This window comes from Stegodyphus dumicola, chromosome 8, assembly GCF_044657685.1.
Source record: "Stegodyphus dumicola isolate Sdum_Otavi_A_Nest chromosome 8, ASM4465768v1".
NCBI classification, from domain to species: domain Eukaryota; kingdom Metazoa; phylum Arthropoda; class Arachnida; order Araneae; family Eresidae; genus Stegodyphus; species Stegodyphus dumicola.
Window position 1 is genome coordinate 53,885,506 of NC_140775.1, and position 14,033 is coordinate 53,899,538.

At 32.3% G+C, this 14,033-nt stretch overlaps 1 protein-coding gene across 3 annotated transcripts in view; it reads right to left on the minus strand.

The window, feature by feature from the left end:
• Positions 1 to 4,989: 4,989 nt before the first annotated feature.
• Positions 4,990 to 14,033, minus strand: part of LOC118191816 (RAB11-binding protein RELCH homolog) — a 104,881-nt gene continuing 95,837 nt past the window's right edge. For all 3 annotated transcript variants that reach the window (XM_085821866.1, XM_035362669.2, XM_035362677.2), the window contains one exon: positions 4,990 to 9,964. In XM_085821866.1, coding sequence (XP_085677992.1) covers positions 9,829 to 9,964 — 136 coding nt within the window. In that variant the 3' untranslated portion in view covers positions 4,990 to 9,828. The remainder of the gene's footprint in view (positions 9,965 to 14,033) is intronic.

The window sequence follows — 14,033 nt, forward strand, 5'->3', positions numbered from 1 at the left end:
GTAGTTTTCCCAAACGTAATTACGTAAATATCAGTCAATTTTATTTAGAAAGTCCTTCACGAAGGCATCAAACTGCTAAAGGTGTGGTGTATTTAATTATGGCAAAGCACACTAGGGCTATCTGCCTAAAGAGAGGGATGCCTTCGTGGAGGACTTTCTAAGGGAAACTGGCTCGTATACACGTTACACATGGGGAAAACCACGAAAACACCCATGCAGCCATGCCCGTTCGCGGGATTCGAACCTCAGACCGAACTACCAGTGTTCAGCGACTTTACCGCTCGGCCGCTGGTCAAACTGCTAAAGCAGATAGCTTGCGCGAGCCTTGTCGCAAATGACTAAACAAGATACATTTAATTCGAATCAGCCAACCCTTTCTACAGTATTGCATCTTTATAATGGGGTACCGTTTATTTTTGAATAATTCATCAAAGAGGGCTTGAAATAAAATTACCATTCTTTAATCTAAGCACATTTTCTAAAAAATAATAATGCATTATTTGCAATAAATCAGAGTAACGGGACAACGTTTTTATTTCTCGGAATAGGCTTCAAAGTTGCAACTGTTATATTACCGTTAAATAAGCAATGCTCGATACCCCATTCTGAAAAGCACAACTTATGATATTATTCTGATGTTTTGCATTTTTGTGATGAAAGTACATTATGCAGCATTAAAGAATAATACTTAAAACAGTAGAAATGTGATACAGTACTTAATTTCTTCCTTTCGCTTCTCAGTTGTTGAAATTAGTGATAAAAAAGGGGGCGGAGGCAAATAACGGCGGAGTAAAATACGGTATGATATATGGTTACTAGAATCGTGAAAGTCGAAATTTCTTGACAAAGCAATTCTCATTGAAGCAAAGAAAAATTACGTAAAAGATGTGGAAAACCGAACTGCTAATTGATGTTAACTCAGGTTGTTAAGAATGCTCATTCTTCGTTGATATTTGTACGGATTCTATTTTTTAATTATTCCTTCTTAGGACCAATCAGAGATGTAAGTTTTTGAAGCTATTTTAAAAATTAACTACCATTAACTTAGTTAACAGAAAATCTTGCACTTAATTTTAAAAGTTGGATGTGAGTATAAAAGAAATCAACGACGAGAGAATTTTCGAAGCGGCAAATAATTCGAAATTCGTCGCACCACTTTCGCCTCTTCAACGGATCTTTTACTTCTCCGTAGTTTCAATAGATGGCGGCACTAATATATATCTCTTGAGCAGGATAGTCCTTCAGTCGTTTAGTCTGTGATAAGCACAATCATCACGAATGTATGTAACATCTATTTCCACTCTAGCTCGATTTCAGGCCAAATCAGTTTGTTTACAAGTAGCTTTAAACGTTTTCTCTCTTCAAACGTACATGTTCTGATCAACCTCTTCGTTAGTCAATGTAGAAAACTAACTTGCAATCTAAGTATTTTCTCGAAAATCGACACTCGAAAGTTTTTGCTGGACAGAACTTTTTATGGTTCCTTTAGTTTCGGCTATCAAAGATGGACAATAAATTAACAAAATGTCATGCACTCCAGGAACTAATATTCCTATAATTTCATTTAAGTTATAGGAATATTAGTTCCTGGAGTGCATGGAGCTGATTCTCCGTGAAAATTTCATAATTTTTTTCCCCCTCCCCCAAGGCACCGTTTTTAAATGATCAAAACGAAAATAATTTCACACGCGTTTCAAGTAGTTTGTTAAAACGGTAAGTATTTTGAATTTCATTCCCACTTCAATTTGGTAAACAAACGGCAACACTCTTGAAAACTACAGATGTTGTTTTCTTCACTGCCCATTATTTTTCTTAGAAATGACTATTAGTAAATACACGAAGGTCTGCCTTCTTAAGTATTTAACCTCAGTAGTGATGGAATGACCAAAACTGTAGAACATTTCTAGCTCACATCATCTTCAGTTGCTGACTGCATAGGTTTATGTAATTTTATGCTAATTATGAATTATATTAGTACACATCACAGATTATGCAACATACATATAACACATTTTCCAATCGAAATTTTTAACAAAGCATTTCTTTGTCTTCAAATTTTAACAATAGCTATCAAATTCCAAGTATTCAAAAGAAGAAGTGTTTTCTGAAAAGAGAATTTTGAGAAACGTATGGTTATTTCATTCGGTGATATCTAATTATTATTTATCAATGCATTATTTGCAATAAATCAGAGTAAAGGGACAAGTTTTAGCCCTCAGAACAGGATTTTAACATTGCAGTTATTATATTACCATTAAATAAGCAATGCTCAATATCCCATACCAAAAAGCACAACTTATGACATTATTCTGATATTCTGCATTTTTGTGATGAAAGCACATTATGCAGCTTTAAAGAATAGCACTTAAAACAGTAGAAGTAAGTTATTATAATATTGCACTCCATGTAATTTAAGGTATAAAAAATAGATGGCAAATATTTAATCAGCAGTACTTTATCATGCCTAAAAGTATTTTCCATTTTTTTTTTTTTTTTTGTAATGGATTTTTTTTTTTTTTTTTTTATGTTCTCACAATGTTGTTTCAAAATCTGGATGCATTAGGAGAAACAACTTAATGATACAGCATTTCAAAAAGGTGACAAATTTTCCATTACTAGGAGACAAATAAATTCTGCATACTTAGCAATTTTGCTCTTGGAAGGAATTAAAATCATTAATTTGAATGTAATTATAAATATTTTACTTTTAACATCGATGCAACTTCAGCACCGTAACTTTAGAATGGAAAATCATGAGAAACAGAAATAATTCATTCACATCCATTTCCTTATCATGTAAAATAATGATATGCATAGGTGAAACAAAATTATATTTTTCTGGTATTCTGAAATCTTTCACTTTTTGATTTCTTCTTATCCTTTTTAATTCTTCCACTATATTGTCTACTATCATTTCTTATTTTCCAATATCTCAGCACTAAGAACAAAATGACTGATAAAACAAAACTTATTTAACAGTATTGTTGCCGAGACTCATTTTAACTGGCATGGGGCATTAGTTTCCTGCTTATGTATCACTTTGAATTTAGGTAAATACACCATTATAAAAAGAAATGAATCAAGTTGACTTAATTATTTGGACATATAAAGATTAAGAGAGCACTCTGGATAAAACTCATGGTGTTTCTAAAACACAAGGTAACAAAAACGTTCTTGCCATTTCTGATGTGTCATTGGAAGAGTGAACCCTAAACATAAAAATAGTCACCAAACCTGGCAATGAAGTGGTTACGATGGGAATCTGGTCATTGACTAAGAGTATAAAAGTGCATTGGTACTTCAAACATAACTTACATAGAGAATGCTTGAAATGGACGCATCAAGGCGCTCGTTTGAAGTTGTTTGCTGTATGATTTTAAAGTGGGCCTGTCAGCAGCAGAATCAAGTTGTCAAATTTGTCAGGCCTTTGGGGGGAAGATGCCGTTAACGAACGAACCACTAGGCAATGGTTCCGGAAGTTCAGGTCAGAGGATATATCTCTTAGTGATGCACCACGCAGCAGTCGGCCACAAGCACTGGATCATGAGGCACTGAGAGCAGCCATAGAGAGTGAGAGTAGTCAAACATGTGGTGAGCTTGCACTTCTAGGTATCTGATGAAATGATCAGACTCCATTTACACTGCATAGGAAAGGCATACATGCTGAGCAAGTGCGTACCCCACTCACTGTCCGATGCAAACAAGCAACAGCGTGTCGCTGCCTGTTTGTCATTGTTTACTCGGACTGCAATGCATCCATATTTGATTGAGTACTCGCCAGCGATGAAAAGTGGGTTCAGTATGACACACCCAGGGGTTCCAGACATTGGTGTCAACATGGGACCCTGTGCATCACACTGCGAGACCTTCTCTCCACCCATGCAAGATCATGCACTGTATCTGGTGGACTAGTCACTAAGTGCTGCACTATGAGCTCCTGTCAGTGGGCCAAACCATCACAGCAGGCCTGTACTCGCAGCAGTTGGAATATGTGCATCAGGCAATGATGCATAAAGAGCCAGCATTGGTCAATTGTAAGGGTGTACTCCTCCTCCATGACAATGCGAGGCCACATGTAGCTCAGGAGGCCAGGGACACCATCCAGCAACTGGGCTGGGAGACACTACCCCATCCACCATACTCCCCAGACCTTGCGTCAACAGACTACCACCTTTTCCATTCCCTGGATAACCATCTTCATGGGAAAACTTCAAGAATCGGCCATACCTCGAAAAGGCCCCGGCGAACTTCTTTGCATCCATGACTTCAGAGTTTTACCGCGATGGCATCGCACATCTATCCACTCGTTGGCAAAAGGCACTGGATGCCGATGGTGATTACTTTGAGGATTAGCGGTGATTATTATTTGTTTTATGACTTTTTCTTTCTGACTGTCCAAAACAGCAAGAACTTTTCTGATTACCTTGTAAAAACTGGACTTTATATACATTTTTAAGTAATAACAATTACATCGGCTATAACAATTTTTGAGAACTGATCTCTAAATTTACAAAAGAAACAAAGTCAACATGAAACATGCTGTGCGTTTCTCTCCTCAAAGGCACATGTTATCATTGCTCTCCTATCATACAAAAATCAAACAGCATTATTACCTATTGAAGCTTATTTTTCCATTCCTATTTACATGATCTGAAAACCCATTCTTTATTATTGCAATTGACAAGAATAGTGCTTCCAATGATTTGCAAAAAAATTTCTCAATTAATATAAAACTTTTGACAGAGAGGCTGTAGTATCTACACATACGCTTAATAACCATTTTATATGATAAAAACAAACAAAACAGATTTGATATGATAAAATAATAGTGAGATTTTATATGATCTCATCTTAGCTTAAATGTCAAAAAATCACATTTGATATTCATTCAGGATCAGAAGTTTTTATACAAGAAAGAGCAACACAATCTGAATTCTGGAAAAACAAAGAAGACTCTAGATTAGTAATAAATGAATACATACATACCAACAATTACTAAAGATATTTTATTTCAATCACAAATGTCAAAAATTTTGCAGTATAATAAATAATATTTAACAAAATTATTCTTCTGGAATGATGATAGTATTCTGTTTAAAAACACGTTATGTACAAAATGTACAAAAGGCAGATCAATATTTTACAGAACTTCACAAGTTACAAATGACACTATTAGGAATCTGTAAATAAGAAATTCTACTACACATGATCATGTAATAAAACTTATACACAATACTCATAGCCTATATAAAATGTATGAATTTTAGGCAAAATTAATCTTTTTAGTCCAAAGGGATTTCAGTCCCGAAGGACTATTGCTTTCGTTTTGGCATTTTGCGTCGGACTCATAAACGTCGGTTCACTTTTCAAACTGTTGCCACAAAATGTTAGAGTCCTGCATTATATTTGAAGAAATTAAATAATGAAAAATCTGTATAAATGATTGTCTATTTCTCGCATTGTGATAAAACAATGGTACATAGAGCCATCGAATTTTGAATGACGAAATCCTACTGCGAATATGGGCATCTGAAATCCCAAATTTGGAATTTGTTTTATTATAGATTTTATATTTTGTAAAACTTTAACGAATTTTTGATTTACAAATTCAATGCTTTAAAAGCGAGAAATGGCAACGTTATATAGAAAAAAAATACTTTTATCTCCAGCTCGCGAGACTGTGTATATCGGAAATTCTAAAGATATGCTTAATTTAACATTATTTTGCGATATTGCTCTTGAACTTAATTTTATGGTTTAAGTGCAAAGAACATGATATTTAATAAATAAAGGTAACACTCAAAACGTTAAAAAAAGCCCCTTTGGACGTAATTTAAAATCTGAAAAATTTCAGATTTTTTTTTTATTCGAATTTAAAGATTTTTTTTTTTTTTTTAACTGATCTATAATGTATACATTTCCTTCACTGTTTGATATGGTAAGAAATCAGATCAATATCTTGATGCATGAAAGATGCAAAAAGAGCAAAACAATATCTTATCAAATGTTTACACAGCATACGTATTTTGTATTCATTATTTTCTAGAGTATAAATCATTGAAAGCATGAGATTATAAGGAGAGCCATGAAAATAATTTTCTGTAATTAAAATAATTTAAAGAAGAAATAATAAAAATGTTTGGAAATGTAAAACTGACCATCAATAAACAAAATTTAATTACAATATATGCTGCATTCATGAACAAGAAAGTTAAGGACTTTCACAGATATTATCACTACTAGTATTGATGACCTATATTTAAACTATTATTATTACCTGAGTATCTGTTACATGTTTTAAAAGACACAACAAGATCCTAAATTTAAAGAAAGGAGAGGTATATTTTTCTCTCTTAAAAATTTCATTCCCATAATATATTCCTTCATAACATATATTAAAAAAAGTGTTAAGAGTATAACTTATTTAATTTTTTAAATTATTCAATCTTTCTCAATTTTACAAATTATATTGTTGTTTAATGAAATTTCCTACTCCATTTAAAAGAAGCAGGTTAAAATCTTGAGAGAAAAGTTTCATAGTTAAATAAATACAAATGATCTTTAAATATTTTTCATATTTTTTAATACTAATTAATAAGTGCAATTATTTTTAGTTATATTAATAAAATACATAAACAATTTTAGTTCTGCCAACATAATTCAAATCTTATTGCTTACAATCATGCTCAATGCAATATGAAACATCAATAAATTTGCATAAGTTGTAATGCATTTTTGCATTACAAAGTTTCATCAAATTTCTGCTACAGAATAGTATCTTATTAGTAAAATAAAAGAACCTCTCCTTTCCAACTTGTTTTTGCCTAATTAAAATTTTAGCACAATATGAATTATAACAAATTTAAAATCTCACAGGTAAACTGGGATTATCAATATAAGATAAACATAATTACGGGATAAAAATGTAACAATATTAAGAAAGTTTTCCTCAATTCTGAGATTAAAAAATGTTCTCAAAACTAATTCTTTAGATTCAAACTATAACAATTTATTCGAATTCTAAAAATTTGATGCATAATCACATAACAAGGGGAAAAACCCATATTTACTTTTACATGATGCATTTTTTTATTTAAAAGCTTTATGCTATACCATTGCAAAATACATTTAAACACTGAATAAACCTGCCAAAGATCCAAAAAATTAATGCATACAACACAAGCTGAATTTTAAGACAATTGGTCAGATTTTTAGTTTAGCCAAGAAAAAAGAAATATCACAATATTAAATCACTCAATTAAATTTGAAATTCTGCAACAATTGCATGCAGGAAAAGAATTCTAATAAATTTTGCAAATTTAACATGATTTTTGTACTACAGAAAAACTGAAAGTATCAGTAACTGAAAAAAGCATTACAACTGCATTCTGAAACATGGAACTGAAAGCAAAATTGATTTAGCAAAGAAACATAGCAGCATCTCATATAGTAATAAGAAGCAAAGGAATGAAATCTAAAAACAATATTTCACGATGAATTATAACAATATCTGATAAACTGCTACAATGTTAAAACAGTAAACTAGAATAAATAAAAAATTTTCAGCCCCATGCTCAAAATAGCAATAGCATGCATACTGGAGAGAGGGGGGGGAAAGAGGAAAATAAATTTCTTATAAATATGACAGGTGAGCATATATGCTGAATTAAAAAAATTCATGTAAAAGCTTTAAAAAAAAAAAGAGACATTTGGGTTGATAACATATGCATACATATATATTACATTTTCTTCTTTTAAGACACACATAATAGAAAAAAAATTCAGGTAGTACAAAAATTTTAAATATTACACTATAAATTTTCAGAAAATCAACAAGTAACAATTCAAGGAAATGAGTTAAAAAAGAAAAACCTCATTCATTCCCTTAAATTATACATAAGAATTAAAATATCACTTCAAATTTATTTACATATTTATTTACATTTGTGAAAAATTGAATTTATCACAGACTATTTAATTTACAATGTTGCTATGCAATTTAATGAATACATGACTGAAATTGATTACATTTTCCTCTATAGCTGCGAAATATAATTTTTAAACAAATCATTTCCAAAATATGTTATGGCTTCTAATGTAAGTTTAAAAACATTTAGAAGCATATTAACTCATGAATTTCATTTATATAAAAAGGGCATTGCTAACAACAGAAAGCAGTATAAGCCATAATGGGGAAGAGGGAAAGAAAAGACAACAGTACAACTAATAATACACCACTGAACTTTAAAAAAAAACAGGGCTTTTTTAGTTTTTTTTTATTACATATTAAATACTAATAGGGGTGATACTTAAATTAAACGAGTTTGTATATAAAACAAACTTTTAACTTTACTTTTTAAGAAATAGCTCAATTTTACATTTTAGGAGAGAGGGATCATTTTAGTACTAAACAAAAATTTTCAATGTATATTTTACCATCTAGCAGTGAATAAATCAAAAGACATATAAATATTAGAACACATGCAACCAAGAGATTAAAATCAATTATTTGAATTTCATTTCATAAACATTTTTAGTAGATTACAACAAGAGTGAAATATAGCAAAATAAACTAAATTTGTGAAAATCATTTGCAAACTAAATATTGATAAAATATTTTTAAAATACAGCTAAAGACCTTCTATCTTGAAAAATAAATAAGAAAGTATTTGATGAAAAAATAAAGGAAATTAAAAAATTCTGAAATTAGTCTTGAATTAAAATGTAGACAGCAATATCAAAGGAAAGTGTAGATAGCAATATCAGGTCTTCAATAAAAGAAAATATGTTATCTAAACATTAACAATACTGAGATAATATGAAAATGAAGATTAAAAAATGGAACAAAAATATGAAACAGAGATACCTGAAGGCAGAAAAATTGCTAAAACTTTGAAAAGCAGACGCCACTAATAAATTTGTATTAGTACAAAAAAAGCTAAAAACAGAATTTTACTTAAGCAGAAAAGAGGAAATTTCAGTCATTATTTGAACTGATTACAATTTTACCATAAAGTCTACTTAATGACACAATAAGATACAATTATACGAAAATGGGAAAAAAAAAAAGAATATAGATTTACATTTTCATTTACACATTTTTAAAAATTTCATAAAACAGGAGTTAAAATATAGTGTTAGATTCAAACCTAACTTGTAGCTGACCTATATTAATAACTACAAATGTGTCATGATTACAAATAAAAATAAAAAATATAAATATTTAATTCTTTAGATAGGAATTCTGCACAAACCTGTTCCCATATAAATTTTGCTTGAAAATAGCAATATTTTTACTACTCGTCTTCATATCAAATGATTTTTAATATAACTGCTTGCTTGGAAATAATAATAATAAATAAATAAAAAAAAACACTTGATATAAACCTTAACATTAAAATATTTTACATAATTAAACATTTCTATTTCCTTTTCTACCTATAAGTATATGAGAAGCATCCTCTTGAAATACGGCATTCAAAATGTTAAAAATTTAATAAATAGAATGAAAAACATAAATACTATTTTTGAATCAAAAATAATTAAAAGAAACAAAATGAGAAATAAATATTTTTCACTTTAAACAAATGTATGCATGCATTTGTTAATTGCTGAGAGTTTACTGAGAGTGCATAACAATGCAATAAAATACAAAAATTCAAATTATGGTTTAACACAATACACATTTTTCAGTATGTATTTGTATCAGTTTCAACTAGATGGATGGAGATAGATAATTTTCAGACAATAATGGTCACTTTAAAAATATTTAAAGCATTTAAGTTTCCTAAAAACTGTAGAATGAATATAAACAAAAGTATTTTTCAATCATTTTTTACGAAGCTGAAACAGATTTTGTATGTTTGGTCTTGCTCCTGTTTGCCTAGAAGTAAATATTTTAGTCATTCGGTTCCTCATTTCTTCCATGCCCCCAGTTGATGATATTGATAATGAATTAGGACGGCTGTAAAAGAGAAATTCAGTCCATAATATTAAATATTTAAGATACTAATTTTAATATTTAAGAAATAACAAAAATTTCATATTGATATTTCCATAATTTTATATTTTCCAACTATAACTACAAAAAGACTGTAAATAATTTCTTGAAAGAAAAAGTAATGTTTCCTGAACTTTTTTTAATTCATTTTAAATTCTCCCCCCCAAAAAAAATGAAATTTAAAAGTAAGAACATTAAATGCATTACTATATAAACCAATGATTTTTTACTTTAATTCTAACCCTAAAACCTTCTTGCAAGTAACTCGCGTATGAATCTCTAACTTTGAAAAAGTTGAAATTAACATAATTTTCATAATGAATATTTAAATCTCTGAGCGGCCTGGGTTTTTGGATCTGTCATGAAGACTGCGTTTAAGGAGCCTTTATTAGCTAAATTTGTATATTTACCTATTTTAGTCCCCATTTTCATTACATTCATCAAGATGGCATTTATATTACGTAGCGTATTCGGAAACTAAGTACCGTTTCATTCTAGCGCCGTCGCAGCGCTGTGGTAGGCGTCCCGCGCATGCGCACTAGGCTTTCTTGTTCACTGACTTTCAATTGTCGCCATTTTGGTTGCTCTATGTTGTGTTTTCAGTTTGCTGTGCACATTCAAAATGTTTAAGACAATTAGTTTTCCCGCTGACTGTGAGATTCGTGCCGTGATTAAATTTTTGAACGCGAGGAATGTTAAACCGGCCAAAATTTATCGTCAAATGACAGAAGTTTACGGTGAATACGCGATAAGTGATGGAATGGTGAGAAAACTCTTTCAGAGGCATTTCCACAAATTTCACGTACTGTTTTGTTCGAAATTGTGTCTGACCGCTTGAATTATCGCAAACTGTGTTCCCGATGGCTTCCAAAAATGCTCACTGATGTTCACAAAACAAAGCGACTTGGTAGTGCCCTGACATTTCTCACGCGGTACAGTGATGAGGGAGAAAACTTTTTAAACCAAATTGTGACAGGTGATGAAACTTGGGTGTGTCATTTCACACCAGAATCGAAACAACAATCGATGGAGTGGAGACACACTCATTCTCCGAAAAAATAAAAGTTCAAAGTGACAATGTCATCACAAAAAATAATGTGCACTGTCTTCTGGGATAGGAAAGGCGTTTTGCTTACTGAATTTCTTCCCAGAGGTGAAACCATTAATGCGGCATGATATTGTGAGACTTTAACAAAACTTTAACTAAGGCGTGCCATTCAAAACAAACGAAAAGGAATGCTCAGTAAAGGAATTGTGTTGCTCCATGACAATGCTCGGCCCCATACTGCTGGTGTCACTCAATTGTTAATTCAACAGTTTCATTGGGAGCAGTTCGATCACCCGCCGTACAGCCCGGACTTGGCGCCGTCCGACTATCACTTGTTTCTGCACATGAAGCGCGAGCTTGGTGGCAAGCGCTTTGGATCCGACGATGACACGAAAAATGCTGTGGAGTCGTGGTTATCGAAACTTGCGGGTAGTTTCTTTGACGATGGTATACAAAAACTGGTCAACCGCTATGACAAGTGTTTGATCATTGGCAGAAACTATGTTGAAAAATAGTTTAAGACATGTATTTTCATGTAAAAATAAAACTGGATTCGAAAAAATTGTTTTACTATTTTTTTTTTTTTTTTTTTTTCAAAACGGTACTTAGTTTCTGAATACGCCTCGTATTATTAATGAAAGTAAGAAAGCAAAATATCTTAAATTATGAGCTAATATACAACAAGTGGCAAAAAATCTCATGACCGAATAAAACTGGTCATGGTGCTCAGAGGGTTAAATAATAGTAATGAACATGAAAGTCATGTTCCCTAAGGCAGTTACTTCCACAGAAAACCAAAATTGTCCAGAACCATGAATAGCCATTGTAGGGATGTTTTAATATATCAAGCATTTATGCTTACTCAAGATTACGTTATTTAAGCATGACAAAGCACATTGAGGGCTATCTGCTTAAGAAGATATGCATTCATGGAGAACTTTGCCAGGAAAACTGTCTTGTTTTCTAATTATGCATAGGGAAAACTACAAAAATCAATCATACAACCAGCCCATTTACCTGGGATCAAACTCCCAGTATTCAGTGACCTTTAACCACCTGGGCACTTGTGAGGCTATGCTTACTCAAAAGTAAGTATTTAAGTTTTAGAAACATCAGCATAAATACAAAATATAATATATTGCTAAGTTTTTCTTTCTTTTCTGACACCAGTTGTTGTGTTATTGTTTTCACGTTCGTACGGGGTTCGTATGGATTTGGAGTGAATAACGACAACACTTGATGAAGTATCGAAACACATTTTATTTGGCAGTATTGTCAGGACAGCTCCAAAACACATTGTACAATCGTTGATGAACTACTATAAACACGCTGACACGATCAGCGACACAGCCTTAAGGTTATCAGACTATCACGGTGGAGAAAGTTTCACTGCAAAGTACCAGAGTACAGCTCCCAACTCTGCTCGGTCGTTCTCGGAACTGCGCGTACTCTCGAGACGCTCCATGCTACAACTCGCGATGCACTCGACGACACACAGAGCACGGCTCCCGACTCTTCGGATCAGTCGTTCCTGGAGCTCAACACGCTCTCTCGACGACGCATTAACCGCAATACACTAAGAGACTCCTTCGGTGAACTCGATGACCCACTAGGCACTCGCTGCTCGGCTGTCAACTCGATCGACTCCTGGTATATCACCAATTTTGTCGCCAAATGTGGGAACCCTGAAACTGCTTTGTGGGGAAGCCATCTTACTGCGCCTGTACATTTTGTAAAAATATGCATAATAATTTCAAAGTATGTCAGAACATTACAGTTGATAGTTGCTCTGACTACATTGCATTAGAAAATGCTGTAAATAGACTTTCTACCATTATTTTTAATTGTGCTTCATTATCAATTCTGAAGAAGAAAATTATGAAGAATGGTGTCTCTTGGTGGACTAAAAAAATTGACTGTTATTAAGTATTCTTCGCGGTGACATAATTATAAGACTGAAATAGCTAAAGCCAAGCTTGACTGGTGGAAAAACTTTCTCTAAACTATTATGTTCACAATGTCTGGAAAATATATATATAAGTATGGGGTCAAGACCAATTTTGAGAAAAGGATCAGGATATTTCAGGGAACAAACTCCCAGATGGCAATGTTACTTCGTCATTTAGTGATACAATTTTTGCTGTTATGACAAAAAATTTCCAAAGAGATAATGAGCCTAACGATAGGAATTCTCATAGAGCTATGGATACTGAGTCAGCGAGGCAATATATTTTATTTATAGACTATCAGTTCTCTAATTCAGAAATTGACAGTGTTATTAAAGATCTCGCGAAGAATAAATCACCTAGGCAAAATTCACTTTTCAACAAAATCATACAACACTTTCATGCAGTGAACAGCACTTTTTTGCACGGACTTTTCAACCTTTGTTTATCATTAGGAGTCTTTCCAACACAATGAAAGAGAGCTCAAATTGTATTGATCCCTAAAACTTTAGATACAAGAATTCCTTATCTTGATAATATCAGATGCATTAGCCTATTACTTACTTTGGGAAAATGTCTTGAAACTCTCTTCATTAGTAGAATAAATTGATATTTGAGAGAGAAATATTTTAAAATGATTCTCAGTTCGGGTTTACTCCTTAGAAGTCTGCTGAAGATGCCTTTATTTGCTTTAGTTATATCTCTCAATATGGAATCCAACTGGTTAACAGGTCTTATTTTTCTGGATTTCAAAGGTGTTTTTGATAATGCTTGGTAGTCATTTATCTAAAAATTCTAAAAAATACTGGTATATCACATAATGTATATAACCTGCTTTAAAGCTTCTTAAACAGGAGGACCACTGAGCTTCAGCTTGGGTCTGAGGATATGGGTTGGAAAAAGGCTGTCCTCAAGGCTCTGCGTCCAGACCTACTCTTTGGAGAATATTAATAAATGACCTTTAAGTCATCTCAACAGCTGCTTAAAAATTGCATTTGCAGATGACTATCGAGTTATTTTTAATTTTCCATGGAAAGCT